At 35.8% G+C, this 23,426-nt stretch overlaps 1 protein-coding gene across 1 annotated transcript; it reads left to right on the forward strand.

Moving 5' to 3' along the window:
* The first annotated feature begins 2,551 nt into the window (after window positions 1-2,551).
* LOC132644157 (uncharacterized) lies at window positions 2,552-5,253 on the forward strand. Its single transcript, XM_060360735.1, has 3 exons — window positions 2,552-2,569; window positions 2,879-4,626; window positions 4,821-5,253. The coding sequence occupies exons 1-3, from the start codon at window positions 2,552-2,554 to the stop codon at window positions 5,251-5,253; spliced, it is 2,199 nt and encodes a 732-aa protein (XP_060216718.1).
* The last annotated feature ends 18,173 nt before the right edge of the window (window positions 5,254-23,426 follow it).

Raw genomic sequence — 23,426 nt, forward strand, 5'->3', positions numbered from 1 at the left:
GAATCAATAGATAAGTACACTGATCGACACTTGAGGGGTCATAAACACGTTTCAAGTCAATCCGAGTTGGCATAAGAAAGTTATGGACATTTTAGTACAGAAACCTCTACGAACGTTTCAGAAGCTATCTTTGGAAAATCAGAGCAATGGTCATATCAAATACCTTTCAAATATCGCTATGGATCAAATCAAAATAGAACTTTTGGAACCACACACACATATCAATGCATAGCAAAACAGTTTTCGGAAGTCAAGAACATTAGCCATCCTAGTGGCTCTAAGAATAGAAGTTTTCTTTGAAATCATACATATACTTTGTCTGTTTGTTTCACAAGGATCATGCCAAAGAAAGAAAGGGTAAGCCTTACATACCTGCTCCACGTCCTATTAGCTACGCTTAATTGTCCAAGCTCGCTATCGCTAGTCTACATTCAAGAAGATTTACACAATCATTAAATACATCGTCACACACTTGTCTTAGTTTTTCAAATAAACTCATTTATAATCTGCCGAAATTTCGGCAGCATTTCCCCTGTAAATACAACCATCCCCGAGAATCCAACTCGGCCAAATCATCAATCAACAATCCGATAATTCAACTCGGCCAATTTATCAACAACAATACCAACAATCATACTAACAACTTCAACAATCAATCCAAAACATATTCTAACATTAACAACCCTTGTCACACAATTCCACGGCATTTCATTTATATTCAATTCAATCACATATAGTCAAGCTAACACCAATGATCTCACATTCAAGTATTAATCCGAAATCATTCTAACATGATTCAAGAACACTTCAAACAATTCACACAATATTCAAAACAACCCAACCAACATACCACTTCACCCGAAACCTTCCAAATTCAACAAGAACAATAACAACACATTTCCTTTCCTTCCAAATTCATAAACTACACCAACAATCTACACATTAACAACTCCATTCTCATAATTATAAGAAACCATACTAAGGTCACATTAACTTCTTCAACAATCCTTCAACAATTACAACTTCATTTCAAGCCATCAAATCTTCATTTTTATTATGGAATCCACAACAACAACAATCAAAATACTAAATAAACTCAATTCATCACATCCTACCAACATCACTCCTATTCGGCCACACCACACACATACATCCATATTTCATGAATTTCACCCATTTCTACATACTACAACATTCACAAATCATCCATAACACATGAAAGGAAAGATTAAACCTTACCTTTATCCTTTGATTCCTTCACTCGGCTAGGGTTCATAACTTGCCCAATGGATGCTTTGCTTGCTCCAACAACCACTCCATGTTAAAGAGGACCTTCCAATTGGTTGGATTGCTAGAAGAGAATAATTTTTCTTGATCAATTCCATGGACACAATTTTTTGGAACCATGGCCGAATGGCCCTTATTTTTTTTTTCTCCAAGTTTTCTTCTTGAAGTTTCATGAATAATTTGTCTTGCTTGTAAGCTCTTATATATATATATATATATATATATAGTCCACACAAGGGTGGCCACATGTCCCCACCCTTGGCTTGAGTCAATTGGCCAAGACTTGGAGTGGGGCCACACCCACACACCACACGGCCAACATGGCCCTTTCAAGAACCTTCTTGAATATTTTGTGAAATTCCCATTTTTCCCCTAGCCTTCCACAATATTACCCTGAACCTCCTTGTGAATTTCCTTAGCCTTTCTCAATATTTCCATACTAATAAACAACTTGTATATTAAAATAATTTCTGGAAAATAGTCTTGCCCTTAACTGACCACGACTACCTTGAAATATCCGGATGTACAAAATACGGGATATAACATATAACCAAATTTGTCCTTAAAATTCAAATAAAATCAAATAAATCAGCAAAATTCTAAGATAGTACGCATAGTCACAAATAAAACAAAAGAACCAGTACATATAACGTATACATTATACAAATAGGATAGAAATCCTAAAATAGTACCCCAATTACTCAAATATTTTGGGAAATTGCCCTATGTCCCTTGTTTATGGTACGAGGCAAGCAAGTTGGCTAGGAAATCTTGGTTCCGCCCATCAGGGGCGGACCTACAAGGGTGCAAGGGGTGTCAATTGAACCCCCTTCTTCGAAAAATTGCACTATATATATACAGTCTATTTTTTTATTCATGTATAAATATTAATTTTGCATCCCCTTAACATAATGGACAATTCAGCTCAGCGGCTGAGGCGCCTCCTATTGAGCCCGTGGTTGCGGGTTCGATTCTAGGCAACGACTCTTTTTTAACCTTTTTCATCCAATCCTTTTTTTTTAATTTAATAGAAACGACGTCGTGCTAGACTATTGGACTATGTTTATTATTATTATTTAAAAAAAGGTGATCCATTTGGGATAAAACAATCCCTAATTTCAAAAGGTCAGACGTCATAGCTTTCTTATTTATCAACTCACGTTGGCTGCTCACTGCTAGCTGCTGCCTTTTTGTTTCAAGGTCCTTTGTTCTAGTTATCTTCTCCGCCCCTGCTCTGTCATCTTCTTCGACCTTCGTTTTTATGATGGCTTCCAGTTCCAAGGTTTTTTTTTGTTTGTTTTTTCTCTTATTTTTCAATTTTCACCATACTCAAAATCACAAAAAACCCATTATTATTTTTTGTTAGTTGTTAATCAACCCATTTTGTGAAATGGGTAGCTGACCCATTTTCCATCCATGAACCCTAAGCCTTAATTGTTTTAATTCTTAAATGTTGTTTGTTTGCAAAATTGGTTTTCTAGATATTTATTTTTAGCTGATAAAAGAATCAAAGTGTAGAATTTTATTTAGTAATCAATTCCTTTTTATGTGTGCTGGATTGTGATTAAGTTGTTTTCTTATTATAATTCAGTCTCAAAAGTCAGTGAAGAATTATTTTACCAAAGTTCCAAAATCATGTTTGGACTCTCATGATCAACCTAATCCAGAAGAAAATGTCAACCACTCAGAAGTACCATTGTTTTCTTCTCAGAAATTTGATTTGAATTCTTTAAAGCATGATCCGGGTGAAAGAACTAAAATCTTGGACTTTCATCCAAATCATTATGATGTTATTCGAAGAGAATACCTTAGGAGAGGTACTTGTCAACCTCGTCTTAAAGAGTATCCTAAAACAAACGTTTCTAGATACATGCGTCGTTTTAATCCTCAGTGGTTTAGTGAATATTCTAATTGGTTGGAATATAGTGAAAGTAAAGATACAGTCTTTTGTTTGAATTTCTATCTATTTAAAGACGATAATATTCATCAAGGTGGGGGTGATGTATTTTCGACCATAGGGTTTAAGATTTGGCAAAAAAAGAAGAGTCTTAAAAAACATGTTGGTGGCAGAAATAACATTCATAATCAGGCAAGAAAGAATTGTGAAGATCTAGAGCGACAAGAACAATCTATTGAATCTTCACTTGTGATGCAAGATACTCATTTTAAGCATGAGTATCGGCTCTGCTTAACTGCTTCAGTTGATGTTGTAAGGCTTCTTTTGAATCAGGGATTGGCATTTCGGGGTCATGATGAATCTAAATCATCACTTAGTAGAGGTTGTTTTCTTGAAATTCTTTCATGGTATTCTGAAAGGTGTGATAACATTAAAGATTTTGTATTGAAACATGCTCCAAAAAATTATCTGATGACTTCTCCAATGATTCAAAAAGAAATTGTGACTGCGTGCAAAATTGAAACAATTAAGGCTATCATAGAAGAATTAAATGGTGATTACTTTGCCTTGTTGGTTGATGAAGCTTTTGATGTGTCGCGCAAGGAGCAAATGGCCATTGTTTTACGATATGTTGGTAGAATGGGATTTGTGATGGAGCGACTTATTGACATTATTCATGTTCAAGATACTTGTGCATCATCTCTAAAAGAAGCAATTGTTAATTTACTTGCTCAACATTCCTTGAGTCTTTCTTATGTACGTGGACAATGTTACGATGGGGCAAGTAATATGCAAGGTAGAATCAATGGCCTTAAAATGTTGATTAGGCAAGAAAGTAGATCGGCTCATTTTGTTCATTGCTATGCTTATCAACTTCAACTAAGTCTTGTTGCGGTTTCTAAAAAGTGTGTTGAAGTGGGGGAGCTTGTACTATTGGTTTCGAGTATTTTGAATATGTTGGGAGCTTCTTTTAAACGCATGGATGAATATCAAGACTCTCAAAAGAAAAGAATTCAAGGGGCATTAGATATGGGTGGACTTGAAACTGGTAGGGGCTTGCATCAAGAATTTGGTCTTACTAGAGCTTGTGATACCCGTTGGGGATCCCACTACAAATCTTTTAGTAACTTTATTCTTATGTTTGGTTCAATTGTTGATGTACTTGATGATATTGTTGTTGATTCACATTGTCCAGATGAAAGTGTCAAGGCAATGGGATTTCTCAGAGCATGTCAAACATTTGATGTTGTGTTCATATTGCATTTGATGAGAGATATTTTAGCAATCATAGATGAGCTTAACAAATGCTTACAAAAAAAGGAGCAAGATATCGCAAATGCCATGCTACTTTTTCAAGTAGCAAAGAAAAGGTTGCAAAAGTTAAGAGAGGAAGAATGGGGTTTGCTTATTGATAAAGTATCTAAATTTTGTATCAAATTTTGGTACCTAATTTAGATGAGCCGTACTTCACCTCTTTGAGATCACGACGTAAACTTGCTGGTTGTACTATCTCACACCATTATTACATTGAAGAGTTTTGCAAAGTTATTGATTGGCAAATTTAAGAGCTTTCTTATCGTTTTGACGAAGTAACGACTGATATTGCATGTTTAAATCCAATCGACTCATTTTCTAGTTTTGATCTCAGGAAAATAATGAGAATGGATGAACATTATCCTGATGACTTTGATGAATTTAGTATGGGGGCTCTTGAAAATCAACTTGCGAGAAACATTATTGATGTTCGTGATCTTAATGAAAGGTTCTCCGATCTAAAAGGACTTTGTGATCTTTCAAAAAGATTAGTTCAGACAAAGAAGCATTCAAATTATCCTCTTGTATTCCGCTTAGTGAAACTTGCCTTGCTTTGTCCAGTTGTCATTGCATCCGTTGAAAGAGCTTTTTCGGCAATGAAGTTTATCAAGAATGACTTTCGGAGTCGAATGAATGAGGGTTATTTTGGTGGTTGCTTGGTGCCTTATGTAGAAAAAGATGTGTTTAATAGGATTCCTAATGATGTTATTATAAAAACATTTCAAGAAATGAAACATCGTCGTGTACAGTTGTAGTAATATACTTGCACTTGCACTTTCAATATAGAATTGTGTTTGTTTTGATTTCTTTGTGTGTTTATTTTTTAATTTTCTTAAACCCCCTTATAAAATGTTCTGGCTCCGCCCATGGCAACCTCGTACTCAAGGAATCTGAGTAACATCCCTTTAAATCGATCCTATTCGAACCCAAATGTTTACCAAAATCACGAAATTGAACCTGGGATGATGATAAGATGAGACGAAGGGTAAAAAACCCTCAAAAATCCGGCCAAAAATGGCCGTGAAATAGCCATGGAGGCGGAACCCTAGGGACGCCTCAAATCGCCTAACAGAGAAAGGAGAGGATCGAGCTAGGGAAAATGGAAACATGGGGGTGGAATTTTGTTTTTACAAACTTCCACTTCCCCCTTTTTTTTAAACAAATGCCCCCCAATACTTTTTTTAAAAGGTTAATTTAAAACCCACTTTTTAATTTAAACCAACTAATAACTAAATAATATAATAATCATATAACTAAATAAAAATAGTTTTTTAGGCTAATTTAAAACTCGCAAACTTAGAAAATTAGCTTCAAAACGAGCCTAATATCGATATAGTTCTGGATAATTTTTAAGAATGTGAAAAATGCGGTAAAAAATGAACCGTAATTCATACGGAGCGGGATATGTATCTCCTTTTCAAATCACGTTTGTGAAAGTAAATAACTCGTAATTTTTCCTAATTGTTAATTTTTCATAAAAATAAAACGTCAATTTTTGCAATTTTCTCGGGATTTTTAAAAATCTTAAATTTTTAAGGGCATCCTTACTCCGTCTTGGACTTGGGAAATTCAAAAAACTAAAACACGCATTTCATGAGGTGAAAATTAGGTGTCAACAGGCGCTATCTGTTTCTGGTAAAGACCCGATAAATGCTCAGCAATTGACCTCTCAAGGCCTTTAGGAAAAACCTTATGCATCTTTTCCATTTAGCATATTCATTTTTCTCTTTGTTACTATTATCCTCAGTTGGTACTGGCGGTACATCTTTTAGGATAGTCATATCTATCTCAACCAATTTAAAAGCAAATTCCACTTCACGTTTCCTTTTTCTGTAATTTGATCCAGTCAGGATTAATTTCAATTTCAACAACTTTTTTGTTCTTTGTAAATAAGACTGAAATAAATGCAGCTTGATTAATTAAGGCAATATATTTTTCACCAAAATATATGCAAGTAGATGTATAATTATTAGCTCCCTTTTAGGTAGAGAAAATAAACACACAGCTGATCATGCACCAAGTTCCTATTAGAACAACAATTTAATTATGGGATAGTCTTTATCTAATTTCAACATAAAGTAACCTCAATATACTCTAAAATTAGACAGTAATTATTCAAAGTCTGTTTCAGGCTTGTGATGTCTGTCATTATATTCAGGATGACTCAAAATGATTTTCAATAAAATGTGAAAAAATGTTACTGCCTAAATTATTTTCTGTGACTTTTCAAATCCCAGAATTAACAAATCCAAAATAAATACTTCTACAGCTAAAAAATTGTCAAATAATAGCAGAACATCCAGAACAATGTGAGGATTCTACAGTTAAAATGTTCGAAGCAACGAACAATCAGAGATAGGCGTGTGGACCTCACTCTCCTCTACTCGAAAGTGCCCTTGACAGCTGGGCCTGTCATCTTCTTCAACGTCAAGTGGGTTAGGGTTGCAGAAAACGGGGTTCTTGTGACCTGTTTTGACCCTTTTTCCATTCCTCACTTTTTGTCAGTTTTGTTTCAAATTAATACATGAAAATTGAGTAAAAATGTATGTAGACATATCTGTGACAATTAAATACTCAAAAAAACTTCAAACAAATATTAAAGCTTTAAATTTCGGATTAATGGCTTTTAAAGAATCCAACTCTTGATTTTTCAAAACCTTTTCTTTTCAAGATAAAAATAATATCACAATTGTGAATATGTTATAAAATCCGTTTAAGTGTTTTCACCAATTAGTAGGATTAAAAATATATTATATGAACCAAAATTGAAGTTTTAAACATTTGAACCTTGGAATTTTCTTCACCGGAAAAGATCAATTTTCTAGTAATATTTACTTTTCCAGCGACTCAAAGAATACAAAAATTTTCAAAATTTCATATTCAGTTTCGCTCGAAAATAACGAAAATCCATCCACAATTCAATTTTAGAAGACAAAATCTGAAAATTGAGCCATTCTTTGAGGAAATTCTTGCAATTGATTTGATACTTTAGACATCAACTACACGATAAACATAAACCACAACAAGATGTCAACCAATTCCGTCAATATTTCAAGATTTAAATGAATTACAAGTGAGTTTATTCATATGAACCCTAAATTTTGAAAATGCAATAGCTCTCTCAATTTTAAGAGTTAGAAAATGAGCTACCTATCAATTCGAAGGTCTCAATGAGAGGAAGAAAAGCCTAAAGTTCCAGTCTGAATTTTAAAAAATTTGACATGAAATTGCAGCAATCAATTTCAGGTTTAAAAAACTCTAATCTCCACTAATCATAAAAATTTGATCCTAAATCATGCCTTTTAGGCTCTGCTACCACATGCAAGATATTTAACATGATAAATTCAAGATCAGACATGATAATAGGAAACAATAAATAAATAACGGTAGAATCGAACGTCATACCTGTTTGAGCCATAACGGACTGTAGAACAGACTATGCATTCCTCTCTATTACCATTTCTCAAGACGGTGGTGTCAATGGGACAACTACCACACACTTATCTGTCACTCTCTTGATATGATTATAGAGAAGACAAAAGTGTGTGTTTTATAGGGTTAGAGAGAGGACCTAGCTGCAATTACTGAAACTTTAATGACCCTCCCAATAGAGCCTCATTGGGCTAAGCCTAGGTGTGGGCATATTTCGATTTGAACCGAAAAAACCCATCGAACTGATTTTTTTTTTTTTAAATTCAATTTTTATTTTTCGGTTTGTTCGGCCGGTTTCGGTTTTAATTTTTAAAAATTCAGTTTTTCGATTTGAGTTTTGCATATATAAATTTGGTTAACCGAAAAAATGAATTTTTAGGCTATATATGTAACGTTTGCATGATACATATTGTGTTACTTATTCCTACCCATAACCCACAAACCAAAATACAATATGACCAAATACAAAATATCCAACCTAATCATCAGATAAGTCCTATGTCACGACCCAACCGGAGGGCCATGACGGGCACCCGGTGCTAACCCACCCGGGTACCTCTTATCATACTCTCATATTCACATCTAGGTGAGCCACATGGCTTACTCATAATTTATATGCATCAATAGTGATAATCTCGTTGGGCAACAACACATTTATATCATCATCAATAACAATGCCCATATCCATATATACAAGCTGATGAGGCTATCAAAATGATATACAAAATATAAGTCGACAAGGCTACAAGACATCTAACCATACACAACTATCTACGAGCCTCTAAGAAGAGTATGTCACATCATATAGACGGGACAGGACCCCGCCATGCCCATAGGTATGTACACAAAAGAATAAATACCAAAAGTTGTAGCTTTGGATGAAATGGAGCTCCTCTATGCAGTCCCTGAACAAGATATCTATGGATCAAGCCTGTCTCCCTGTCCACCTGCGGGCATGACGCAATGTCCACAAACAAAAGGACGTCAGTACGAATAATGTACTGAGTATGTAAAGCATAATCAACTTCATAATAGGAGCATAAGAGGCAGCATAAGAAATAGCATAAGATGGGAGAATCAGGAGATAGTAGCCATCATCGTAATTACTTACTTGTCTTTCATAGGGACCTTACATTTCTAATGCGTGCTCGTGTACATACATATATACATATACAAATATCCATATCCATATCCATATTCGCATTCGTATTCGTATACATATTCGCATCCATAGCATACCCGACCTTGAAGGTTCGGTGGTTTCACATACCCGGCCATGACAAGGCTCGGTGTTATACATACCTAGCCCTACCAAGGCTCAATGTTATACATACCTGGCCCTACCAAGTCTCAGTGTTATCCGTACCCAACTGCAGTGGTGTGCGCGCAATAGGTATCATACCCGGCCATATAAGCTCGGTGTTACGTAATGGTCATACATGCTTAAATCCGTATACGTAGGAGTTCATGAGTATCATCATTATTATTGACAACATCATTTTCGTTATATCTATCCTTAGAGGATCAACTATCATATAAAAGAGACAATAGAATCATGAACGTATCGAGAATCGTAAGCTTTGGTAATCTTAGAGATAGAGTCATTTGGAAGACATTATGGAGCTCATGAAAGGATACATATAGCAAGGGAACCATGCCTTAATGAAAGAAGGGTTAGCCTTACATACCTCTTCGACTTCTTAACTATTTAGCGTTTACCGTTGAAGCTTGATTAATCTACATTTAGAAGGATTCATACTACGGTTAAGCCTTGGTGATACTCTTAAATTCAAACTAGGATAATTCATGTTCTAATGAAAATTGGGCAGCATTTCCCCTATTTCGTCAACTTCCACTACATCACAAAACAACTCCCAAACAACCACAATAATATCCACAATACTATAATCAAGTATTCACATTCGATTTAGCCTTCAAAATTCATCCTTGTGTTCAACTTATGCTAGCAACTTCATACCCATTTTAGCACATTTTCATATAATGCTTCTTCATCACCATTATTACTTTCCATAGCAAGATTATATCCATATTATACTAAGAATCATAACTCAAGTTAGCTTACCACTCAAAAACATCATAAAAAACTACATTTGGAACTCATTTTCTACTTTCTCCTTCCACCCAAGTTGTTCAACAACTAAACATTCTTGATAATATGCAATAAGCATGAAAACTAACCTTTTATCTCATAAGAATGAGCTTTGGAGCAAGCTATCAACTTATATGAAAACCCTAGCTTCAATATCCAAAGAACTCTTGGAGTTTATTAACCCTAGCAAGACCTCTAGCACATGAGAATCTTGATTCTTGCCTCTTGATATTTAATCTCCCTTGGATTTTGGCTTGGATTAGTTTATAGAGTTGAAGAGAGGGTTTTTGAAGAGCTTTTGGATCTGATTTGATGAAATAAAATGTCCAAATGAAGTGGAGCGAATTATATAAAGCGAAACTTAAAATCCCGTCGGGCAATTCTGCACCCATTTTGACGGGCCGTAAAAATTCCTTCGGACTGTCAAAATGGTCCGTAGAACTGCCCAATCAAATATGGTTCACTGTGACCATTTGACGCTGGGCTGGTGCAATTTGACGGACCGCAGAATTTTCTGCGGGGCGTCAAAATTTCTGTGGGCTATCAAATGGTCCGCAGAAATTTTCTGCTCAGATAGTCTGTCGTAAAACATGCATAACTTTTTACTCAGACGTCACATTGACGAACGATTTGTTGCATTGGAAACTAGACTCGATGAACTTCAATTTGGATAAAAGAAACACACCAAAAACTCCTCATATTCTAGGAGTTATGCCTCCCCCAATCTGGACCAAAATCCTGTCCGAAAATTTTGCCAAGTTTTACCAAAGTTCCCACAAACTCCATTCCTTTATTTGTTTGTTCTTAAATCCTTTCATAGCTCATTTCATGGGCTTAAACCCCCATAACCATATTATGGGAACATGTAATCTCATATATCCTAAGGTAACTCCCGTTTCCACGATTAGGCCAACTAACGCCTAACGAATCTCAACGGACGAAACTACGAGGTGTAACATCCTATGTCCTATCCGGCAATCTAAGAGACTTCAGAATACTCTACGCTGCTGCCCCTGCTCTCTAAAATTTGGGTTCTTCTTCTTCAAGTCTTCATATGCCTATCTAAGAGATTTCATATTTCTCATTATTAGGATTTTGCTCTTGTAAAGATTATTAGTAGAACGTAATTATAGAATTGGAACTAGATATTTGCACAGGTTGCTGAAATCAAAGTGTAGCCTTCTGGAAACATAAATTAAGATATGAATTTTAGTTCATTGCTTGGTGAGCAGATTTGTAAACAATTAGAACAACTCTCCACATTCTGAAGAAAAACTCATCAACTCCCTTCTATAAGTTTTATTTATCATATCAACAGACCGTCATAGGCTCTAATCAAATCGGTTTCGTAAAATCGAACTGAACTGAAGTTATTTCAGTCACCATTTTTATCAAATTTAAAAACCGAACCGAACCGACCGAACACCCACCCCTATTTTTTTCCGATGGTAGCCCACCCCTAATTAAGCCTACACTAACCACATCACTAGACCCACTAAGCACATAAAATGCAGGTCCCAATACCAATTATCAATTATAATTGGGCACAGGTTTATGGACTACCATGCAACCCGAAATAGTTATAATATAAATAAAATATTTTAAATAATGTATGCACATTTTTTCCAAATATATACCAAAGTATGTAAATTTGATATTTTAATCATTTCATAAGGTAAGAATACATATCAGTTAATCATAATTATGTGCTAAAAGTCTATATGCAAACACATATTATGTATTTATTGACTTAATATAAACCCCGAATATAAATACGTTATAAATATAATTTTTTATATAATTTGAAATTTGCATGGCAAGGCGAAAAGTAATGCACTTGCAAAGGTTCTGTTTAATTGCACCCATGAGAGTTTTGCCGCTCTTGAGGATCATCCATCATAAGCTAATTCATGATTTAAATTTGATAAATTTGTCTTTTAAGGTCCTCAGCAATCAAAGAAGGATGTAGTCATTCACTGTCAGGTTCATCTGAACCCACTTTTTTTAGTGCAGTGCATAAATTTATGTATCAAAATTTATTAAAATTGCAACAAATAGTAGATATGAACCCATAATCTTAAAAAATATATTGAATCAAATGTTAGGAACCTGTAATTGTTGAACCCATAAAATTTAAAGCTCAGGTCCGCCTTTGTTAATAATTGGCTCATTATATTTTAGGAAAAGAGCACAAATGCCCACTGCAAGCAAAATAATTACCCGAAAATGCACCTTACTTTCATGGCCCTAAAATTATTTATCCGGATACCCGCAAAACTATGATACCAAGATGGTATCGCCATACCTCTTATGTAATACCTCGTACCTCCTAACGAAGTAACATTCAGGATTCGAGACTTAGAAATAAAGATGGGAAATGTTTGGATTAAAATTTCTCTTAGACGGTAAAAATACTCCTTACGTCAAATTGTACGAGTATTTTTTGGACGTACCTCACATGGGAAAATCAAAAGTCACTGGAATTTGACAATTCTAGGTATGGGCAAGTTATACGGGCCGTACTTCTAAGTACAGGCCGTACTTTTAAGGCGTACAATTTATAGGGCCGTACTTTAATGTATGGGTCGTACTTTCCATCAAGTACCTCATAGACTAAATATCGTGATTTCTGAAATTTGTCACATGAGGTATGCCCAGATTATACGGTACGTACAATATTGTACGGGCGTACATTGTGCTCGTACTTCTTCCCGCTTCAGCAAATAGTATAAATTCGGGACTTCAGTTTTTAATCCCACTTTTCATATTCTCAAGCCCTAGCGCAAAGTTCTTCTCCTCTCACCATTAGAATACATCAAGGTAAGTCTATTCTAAGCATCCCAAGTGAATTCCAACATATATTCTTGAGAATTAAATAGGAAAGCATTGTTCTAAACCTAGGGTTTTCAAGAAAATCACAAGGATTCAAGATTAAGAGCCCGTTTGGATTGGCTTATAAGTTGCTTATAAGCTGTTTTCAGTTTTTTTGAGTGTTTGGCTGGCCAGCTTAAAGTCATTTTGTGCTTAAAATAAGCTCAAAAAAATAATTGGGCCCATTTGACTTAGCTTATCTAAAGCAGCTTATAAGCTGAAAACAGCTTATAAGCCAAAAAAAATAAGTTAGACTACCCCAACTTATTTTTTTTGGCTTATAAGCTGTTTTTAGCTTATAGACATAAGCCCATCCAAACGAGCTCTAAAGCTTTTGGGATTCTTCTCAAGTTCAGACCATTAGTTACAAGTTTTGGAGTAGTAGCAGGTATGTAGGATTTCTATCTACGTGTGTGAACATCATTGTTCTTCCCATGCCACATTCTTCCATGATTATACAAAAGTTTAGCAAAACTAGGGTTCTAGACATGTTCATAATAACCCTAAGTAAATGTATGATGATCTACAATCTTTGCTTTAATAGTTCGTTTTTGTGTTCTTAATATTCCCTTTTGGTTATTGATAATCTGTCTGTAATCCATGAAAACCCATACTTTGCATTCCATGGGTTCTCAAATGCAAGATATGAACTTTTATGTTTATTTTCATGAACTTCTACATGCTTCCATGTTTTCATTCAGGTTATACTATATATCTATCTTCATGTTACAATACAATCACGAATCATATTTACAATCATGTTTATATAATTCATAGGCTACTAAGACAATTATATCCATGTTCATGTTTTGGGAGTTGCACAGATTACTGAGAAGGTTTAATACCTGAAACTACATATGCCAATGTAGGATAAGGATCGCTCTGCCCAATTAAGATGATTCATTCGTGTTTACCCATTGCGGGTTATTGGATCCATTCATATCATGTTCATGTCTTGTACCCCGACAAGGTACAAAATGGCTTAGTTGATCGGGCAGAGATCAGACACCATGTGCTTACGTGATGGTTACATGTCGGTTATACTAATGCTCTCCCACATATATCTTTACAGACTTAAAATATCTTATTCATGTTATACATATTCATGTCAGATGATATTCATGTTAATGTTCAACCTACAGATACAAATACAATTTCAATTCTGTTATTTCATGGGCCATGCTCATTTCATTCAGTTGTTTTACATACTAGTACAATTCGAATGTACTGACGTCCCCTTTTATTTGCCTGGGGACCTGCATTTCACGATGCAGATTTACAGGACGACGGATCAACTCGTTAGGACTCTACACGTACCAGCTATTGGTGAGCCCCATCTCATTTCGGGGTTTTATCTTTATTTATTTATTATAAGCTATGCAGTAAAGGTATGCCAGGAGCCTTGTCCCGGTAAACTGTTTAGCAGTCAGACTCATGTCAGAGGTTTTATAGACTAGACTAGTCCAGTTATGTCATGTCAGATATTCATAGTCATATAGCCAGTATTGGTTCAACATTTATCATTTAATTTTAGACTTATGATAATTACTTAACTTATGCTTCATTCTCACCATTCATGTTATATTAAATTCCGCATCAGTACATGCCCAATGTTTATTCAACAAGTCATGTGGTTCACTCGGTCACATGCAGCAAGGCATCGAGTGCCGTCTTACACCCAGGTCATGGTTCAGGGTGTGAAATCTTATATCTCTTGATGGTATCACAAATAACTTCTTTCATTTCTTCAAAAACACTCATCAACCCTTTATGAAACCCATATAATATATATAATAAACAAACAGGGTATCATAGAGAAAAAAACATACTTTCCTCAAAAACTATGATACCATCATCTTATATGCATATACTGAGATGGGGTCATGGAGGACTGCTTCAGTCCTCCAATGAGACACTCGTTAGTGCTTCGAATGAGACCCTCTCTAGTGCTCTGTGATACTACCATGGTATATAAATATACTGAGATAGTATCAAGGAGAAAACCTTTTTTTTTTGGGCGGGGGGGGGGGGGGGGGGGGGGGGTACTCAACTAAATATTTTCGACCGGACTAGGTAGAAGCGAAATTAGTTTATGAGGGGGCATGGTCATGTAAATATTTTGTCTTTTATGAGTATTTTGTGTTGTTTTGCCTATATTTTATAACTATGAGTTCAATATAATATTTGTTCAATTTCTGGAAATTCTTATGTATAAATTTATGCTCGATCGAAACTATTAAATTCAGATGAGCTCATGGATAAATAGGTGCATCCGCCACCAATCACCATATAGTATTTAGTATAGAAGGGGTATAATATTTCTAAAATTAGGACCGCGTCCACACTAAACAAAATAAGAAATTCAATTAATTGAACCACAACTTTGGCCCCCAAGGATATGTGTCATAGGCTAAGTTATTGTGGCGGGAAGATCGCGATGATCGCCTTGAAATATAAACTTTATAAAGCGATGGATAAAAATCCTTGTAGATAACTCAAATGCGCGACTATATTATTGCCATGATCCACTAAAATTTCAACTCATATTCCCTCCTTCCAAGTTTACTTGTCCAGTATTGACTTGACATATCCTTATGAAACAATAAATAACATGATAATTTTACTATATCCACCCACAATCATTATAAGTTGGGAAATGAATTGGATATAAACAGTACTTAATAATAATAAGGATAACGTGAGTATAAAATGATAAATTATCTTTTGATTTTTCAAACTGAACAAGTTCAAATGAACATCTATTTTTAGTATAGTGGACAAGTAAACACGTAATCCCTTCGGGTAAAAAAGAGTGTCCACTTAACCATTTTACACCCTTTAAGAAAATACTAATTCCTAGACAAAAATAGGTAATTTAATTAAAATGCCCCTAATTAAATAGATATTGAGATTTGATCACTTAACACCTAATAAGAATAAATTTGGATAAAGGCTAAGTGTGGACACTATTTTTGATCCGGAGGGAGTAGTAGTGAGTATTTCTCTAATTCCCAAATTTCCTTTTTAGGCTTTTTTTCGTTTAATTGTTTTCCTTGTATAAAAATAAAAATAAAATAAGAAGGTATACAGCCTGCAGGGGAAAAAAAAAGAGTACACGTGTCACTTAGGGCTTGTTTGGAAAGCCACCCAGGTAATTGGAATTGGGTGTAATTACACAGTTTGGCCTGTTTGTTTGACCAGGTAATTACACAGTTAGGTGAGAATTAGGTGTAATTGAGAGGGTGTAATTACACTCTCCAATTCTCAAGGGGGGCTGAGAATTGAGTGTAATTACACCCTGTAATTAGAGGGTTACTTTTTAGTCTATTTCTTTTTAATTTTATTTTAATTTCTTTTTTTTAATTTATTTTTTATTTCTATTATTTAATTTCTTTTTTATTTCTATTATTTAATTTCTTTTTTATTTTTTACTTTTTAATTATTTGTATTTTTAAAATATATTTTTCTTTTTTATAGAATTTATATTTCATTTCCTTTCTTCTCATTCCCAATATTTACTTCTTGTGGTTCCATGTAATTGCTCATATTTGTTTTAGTTTTTGTTTTATTCATTAACCGTGTTAATATTCTAATTTTTTAAACTATATCTCTTAATATTAGAAAGAATGAGTCATTAACAAATTTGGCATATAATAAGTGACGTAATTAAAGTAGAATTTCGTTGTGAATGAGGTTATAGACTTATATTTTCCCTTTCTTTTGAATTATAGGAGTATTTACTTATGTTACATTGAAACTTACTTATGTAACGTTGCAATTTGACATAAGAGTATTATGTTAAAAAAATATCTTTTGGATTTTGAATTTAGGTTATATTTTCAATTTAAACAATATTTGCTTTAGTACTATTGGCTTATTATTTTCACATTGTATATTGTTTATTTTTCACTTCCAGTTGATAGAATTATTGTCAAACATTTGAATAGTGTTATGACATTATATTTATAAATATTCTTTTTTTGTCAAACATCCAATCCCATGACGTTCTCACAAAAAAAGGTATGTTTTTAAGTTTTATAATCAATTAAAATTAAGATATTATTAATTTTGAAATTATTTATTGATACGCTCAAATTACACCTATTAATGGTATAACGCGGACGTTGGGATGAATCCCACAGAGAACAATATGTAGGCAATTTAAGCAGATTATGAATTATCACTAACAATAGCTAGACCGAACGCATCAATGGTGGTTTTTGATAAAATACGGAAATAAAAATTCTAATCTAGAAAGCGAGTAAATTGATCAATGGCCACACGAATGGAATAAAGGAAACTACTTCTCAAGTAACGATCCAATATATTTCACGAATTATAAATAATAGCAAGTTTATTTTATTTAGCCTCGGATAATGACTCTAAATTAACTTCTCCCGAAGATTAACTAGACTACCCAATTGAAGATCCCTCAAGCAATTAGGAGCATTAAAACCACCTGAATATGGCTACAAGTGGTATCGCCTATTCCTAGGTCAATTTCCATTAGATGAGGGTTAACGCCCCAAATTCATGTTAATTATTCTATCCCAACCCCGTTCTTCCTCTTCCGAGTTTCAAACAAAGTAAATGGGCAAGTCCTAGGGTTAGCTACTCCCTTGAGAAACGTTGAAAAATAAGAATAATTAAAATAACAAGAACTTACTTGATTAAAAATAATGTCGATGAATAAATAAGCACAACAAGAGTATCAATCTTAATTATCACCAAGAAATTCCCATAAACAAGGATTAAATAAAAGAAAGAATATTTACGTAGGAACCCTAGCCTCCAAACTTGTGTTTTATGCCAAAGATAATTTTACAATGCTCTCAGTTGGCTTTTTAAAAGAACTGGAATAGCAAAAATCGTCAAAGTCCAAGTTCTGCTCGGACTGGCCGGAAAACCTTCAACGCGAACGTGCCACGTGTCTGCGCGAACGCGTGGCTGACGTCAGCATCACTTCTCTTACTTCAGCGCGAACGCGTGACAGACTAGCGCGAACGTGCAGAGTCGCTGACGCGCGTGGGCACGAACGCGTGACTTACCTGCGCGAACGCGCAGAGTAATTTTCCACCAAAATTTCCAGAATCTCTAGTTGTTTCCAGTGATCAACCTTTTTCCTCTTTTTCACTTGTTTTCCACACTTAGGCTCTAGGGGCCTCGTATTACCTGAAACATAATAAAAACCACGTAAAATCACATAGACTTGATTAAAAACTTATAGCCGAAAAGCATCGATTGTGGCGTAAAATCACGCCACATCAACACCCCCAACTTAAAGTATTTTCTTGTCCTCAAGCAAGCCATACAAAACAACGACTTAATCTAACACCTAGATATCATAGAATAATAATGTCTACATTGGTTTTGACTCTGAACTACCGGCATGCATGTTTTTCTTCCAAGGACCACCCTAATTTTCTATTTTAATGCAATATACACAACTCAGGAATGCTATGACTAACAATGAAGCTTCAATGCATGACATTACATTATCGAACATATTATGATGCACACAAACGCTACTTTAGGGGGTCACTTTATTTTGCTCAATTCTCATCCTTATGCCCTCACATAGACCAAAGAATGTCCCAACACACATATATACAACAAGAATGTGACGAAGACGAAATAGAAGAGAAAACCACTCACACTCACAAAGAACTTCATATCTACACATGCAAATACCATAGGTTTGCCCTTATTTTCTATGTTTTCATCCTAGGCTCGCTCGGTTGTGATCACATTAGGACTTGTTTTGGCTTGTAATGTAGGCTTAAGGACGGTTAGGATACTTTTTGGATATTAGTGACTCACCCTCCTTGAACACTACAACATCTCTTCACCTTAATTCACCTCTTTTCTTTCCAACCCCTTTATTTTCTTTCAAGTTTTTGACCTCGATGTGGTTTTACTCCTAACCAACTTACAAATCTTTTTGTGTTACAATTTTATGGTTTTTCTTTTTTTTTTCTTTTTTTTTATATGCAACTACCACATCGAATCTCCACTAGCAAACTCCACCACCCCAACTTATGTTTTTAACATCTACTCCACATTTAATTCACCCCCAACTTAGGCATTTTGCCTCATCTATCTAGTAGCATCAAGGAGGGAACGGGTGCGAAGATGGATTAATTGCAAAGGGTAAGGTTTCATAATTGGCTAGCCAAGAAAAAGGTCAAAAGGCTCAAAAAGGGAAACTAGGGATATTTGAATCTTTTGGTAAGGCTTATTTAGGCAAAGTGACTATTTACACAAAGAAAGCCTAAGATCATCTCACAACCAAACTAACTTTCGGATTTCATACAAGACCAACCGGGCAAGTTCTAGATTATACATGCATAAACAGAACCAAACTAACAGCTCACACACACATTGGCATAAGGACAATTATTTTTACACTTTGACCTCCTAAGTAGTCATTTATCACACACAATACCCCAATAATCATAATGTCATATAGAGAATCAATCATGTCAACTAATAACTGTTCTAAGTATGCATTTTTAAAAATTTCGAGGGGTCCAAAATTTCCAACAGCCATAACAACATACCATCAGTTCCAGAGTAACACCAAATAAGTCACAACTACTCTATTCAACCTAAGCAACATCCTAAACATGCCAGTTTCAACAAAAAATATAAAACCCCTTAGGAAAAGAACTCTGGCAAAGCAAAGCCGAGGGGGGTCCTAAACACATATTTACAATACAACAATACCAGATAATCACCCCCAACTAAAAAAATTTGCAGTGTCCTCACTGCATCATATAAGCGTACAAAAAATCTAAGGCATACCTGCTAGCACTGAGTGCTATAGTCATCTCTGCTCACCCTCGGAGCTGGAGCTGCTGGGCTCTGGCAGGACAAAATCTTCCTCATTTTCCTCCTCCTCATTCTGTGCTCCGCATTCACTCCTCAAAATACTCATCATCTTATTCAAAAACTTGCTTTGCTTTTTGGCGTGCTCTCTTGCCTTTTTCTGCCTCCTCTCCATCTTACCCTGCTTTTTCTTTATATGCTTCAGCTCTTCCACTACACCTGTTAATGTCGGACCACCAGATCCAGAAGGAGCTGTAGATGTGCCCTCTCCAGATGGGCCCGAAGGGAGACTAGCCACTAGCTGCTGAATCCGAGTGTCCACCCTATGGACCTGGGTGGAGATATACTGAAAATGCCTGGTGGCCTCTTGCAGTGGTGGCAAGAGTGGTATAGCTGGAGTAGGAGCAGGCGCCCCATCAGTCGAATCCGATGCAGTAGAGGTGAACTGCCCAAATGACGGGGCTGCTACATCAATCTTCCTTTTCTTCTGCACATTACCGGGCCCTCTCTTCTTCAATGGATGAATCGGTCCACCGGGCCCCTTTTCTTTGTCACCTGGCCTTGTGGGCACCCCATTGGTGGAGCACAAATAAGTGATCAACAATGGGAAGAATAGACTCTTAGTCCTTTCAAGCACCACCTCCCGTATTTCTCGCATAATAAGCCTCCCCACATCAACAGGCAACCCTTCCATCACAATACAAATTAATTTAGCCCTCTCAAGGGGCACATCTGAATCATATTTACAAGGCAGCACCCTGGATGTCACAATATCTAGCCAAGTTTTGGCCTCAACAGTGAATTCTGTGGAGTCAATCTTCCTTTGCATTGTGGTCAACCACTTTGGTTGCTCCCCACCGTGAAGGTGGGTCACAAACCATTATTGCTTTATTTGTTCGTACCTCTGCGCCATCTCACTGTTATCACCATCCTGCAGATTGTAGTAGGCATTGATTCGAAAAGCATTGCACAGGACATCTACGCCTCTGACTTTGACAATCGCCCGATCCGTAATGTCTGCCTCTGCAGCATTTGCATAGAATTCCCGCACAAGGGTATAATTTGCCTTGATTGGTTCATCCGCAAAGCGTATCCATCAGCTTGTTACCAGCCTTTCATAGAACTCGGGCATTTTTTCTTCCAAATTTTCTGTTACGATGCCCCTTTCTTCGATGAAGCTCTTTCCCAGCAGTCTATCATAGAGCTTCGAACATTTTGCTGACTGAAAGGTGGTGGTATCGTAGTATTCAATCAAGGGCACTTGGGCAACATTGGATGTTGTAGCCATTTTCAAGCTTAGGTACCTACAAAACGAACACACATGTCGAACATACATATGAATACCTAAAACGATGTATAATGAGGCAATTAGGCCAAAGAAATTTGTCACAAAAGTTTCGAGCAGCTCTGTGCGAGCATTCTGTTTCTGCACTGCCTGTTTTCCTTCAGCGCGTTCGCGCTGTTTTAAATATTTATTTCAGCGCGTTCGCGCAAGGGATCAGCGCGATCGCGTTGAGTCGGTAATAGTTCAGATTTTCAGAAGGCATTTTCACAAACAGGTTATGGGCATGATTTTGGGGCTTCGATTTAATGATTTTAAGCACGTATTTTGCCCCATCTTTTGCACACATCAACACCCAACTCTCAACTCACATCACTCAACAACTAACAACAATTTACATGACAGGAAATTCAACAATTTCATCAAATTTTTATGCTTAAACAAGTGAAAGTAAAAAAATTATTTCACAATTTCTAACATGAAAAGATGATAAAAACAACCCTGTGAACAAGAGAATGAGAGAATCACATACCTTGTGGTTGCAACTTGAAGAAGTTTTTAAGATTTGAAGTTGGGTTTGAGAGAAAAGTGAGAGAAAAGGGAGGGAAATGGGGGTTATACCCCATTTGCTTCTGTTTTGTAACCGTATGCTTACCTGGGAAATCCGCGTTGGCGCGTTCGCGTGGTCATATGGCACGTTCGCGCTGACCAATATTTCTCTTTTCTTTTTTTTTTGTTCAGCGCGTTCGCGCCAAATAGTACGCGTTCGGGCAGAGGTATATGAAACCCCCTTTTTCCAGATCGCTTTTTATTTTTATTTTTTATAGGTTAGTCAAAAATAATAAAATAAACTATTCTAAAATTTTATAAATGATGGGTTGCCTCCCACCAAGCGCTTGATTTAACGTCGCGGCACGACGGTTACCAACTTTACCGCTTTTCTCTCCATTTGGAGCTTATGAATTGGGCACCCAACTTGGATTCAAGTTTGTGACCATGAGCAGCGGGGGGTTGTAAATAGATGACCATGCCAAGTAACATATTTTTCATCTTACACTTCTTGGCTTTCAAGTAAGGAATGTCGTTCTGCCTTCTTGAATTTTCAAATTGCAAAATATAAGGCTCTTGAACTTCTTGAATTACGACATCCTCTTCTTCCCTCTGATTGGAGTCAACACCAACCAGATTTTTCAGAACAATGGTTGACTCCACTTTATTTTTTTCTTTGACATTCCCAATAAACTCATCTTCATGATTTACCCTTTCATCTTGAGCATTGGGTAGTTCATAATGATTTGCCCATGGAGGATTTTCTTCGTCTGTCATCAAACCAAGTTGGAGACTAGTTTCCAAGTATTCTTCGAAAGCTTTTTGATTTTCGTTACCCTTACCTAGCAGGCACTCCATCATGAGTTTGAACTCACCAATCTGGCCATGCTCACAATAAAAATCACTACTAAACAAGTTTTCATGGAAAGATGCCATTTTTTTTTTCAAGATAAAATAAAACTAGAAAACAACTATACAAATATTCTCAGGCTCGGTTCAAAGAAAGTTAGCTTATTTCCTAAATTAGCCAAAATACGCCAATTGTTCCTCAGCAACGGCGCCAAAATTTGATACGCTCAAATTACACCTATTAATGGTATAACGCGGACGTTGTCAAATATAGTAACCCAACAAGGTTGGGGTCGAATCCCACAGAGAACAATATGTAGGAAATTTAAGCAGATTAGGAATTATCACTAACAATAGCTAGACCGAACGCATCAATGGTGGTTTTTGATAAAACACGGAAATATAAATTCAAATCTAGAAAGCAAGTAAATCGATCAATGGCCACAAGAATGGAATAAAGGAAACTACTTCTCAAGTAACAATCCAATATATTTCACGAATTATAAATAATAGCAAGTTTATTTTATTTAGCCTCGGATAATGACTCTAAATTAACTTCTCCCGAAGATTAACTAGACTACCCAATTGAAGATCCTTCAAGCAATTAGGAGCATTAAGAACACCCGAATATGGCTACAAGTGGTATCGCCTATTCCTAGGTCAATTTCCATTAGATGAGGGTTAACGCCCCAAATTCATGTTAATTATTCTATCCCAATCCCGTTCTTCCTCTTTCGAAGTTTCAAACAAAGTAAATGGGCAAGTCCTAGGATTAGCTACTCCCTTGAGAAACATTGAAAAATAAGAATAATTAAAATAACAAGAGCTTACTTGATTAAAAATAATGTCGATGAATAAATAAGCACAACAAGAGTATCAATCTTAATTGTCACCAAGAAATTCCCATAAACAAGGATTAAATAAAAGAAAGAATATTTACGTTGAAACCCTAGCCTCCAAACTTGTGTTTTATGCCAAAGAGAATTTTACAATGCTCTCAGTTGGCT

This window comes from Lycium barbarum, chromosome 6 (assembly GCF_019175385.1).
Source record: "Lycium barbarum isolate Lr01 chromosome 6, ASM1917538v2, whole genome shotgun sequence".
NCBI lineage: Eukaryota > Viridiplantae > Streptophyta > Magnoliopsida > Solanales > Solanaceae > Lycium > Lycium barbarum.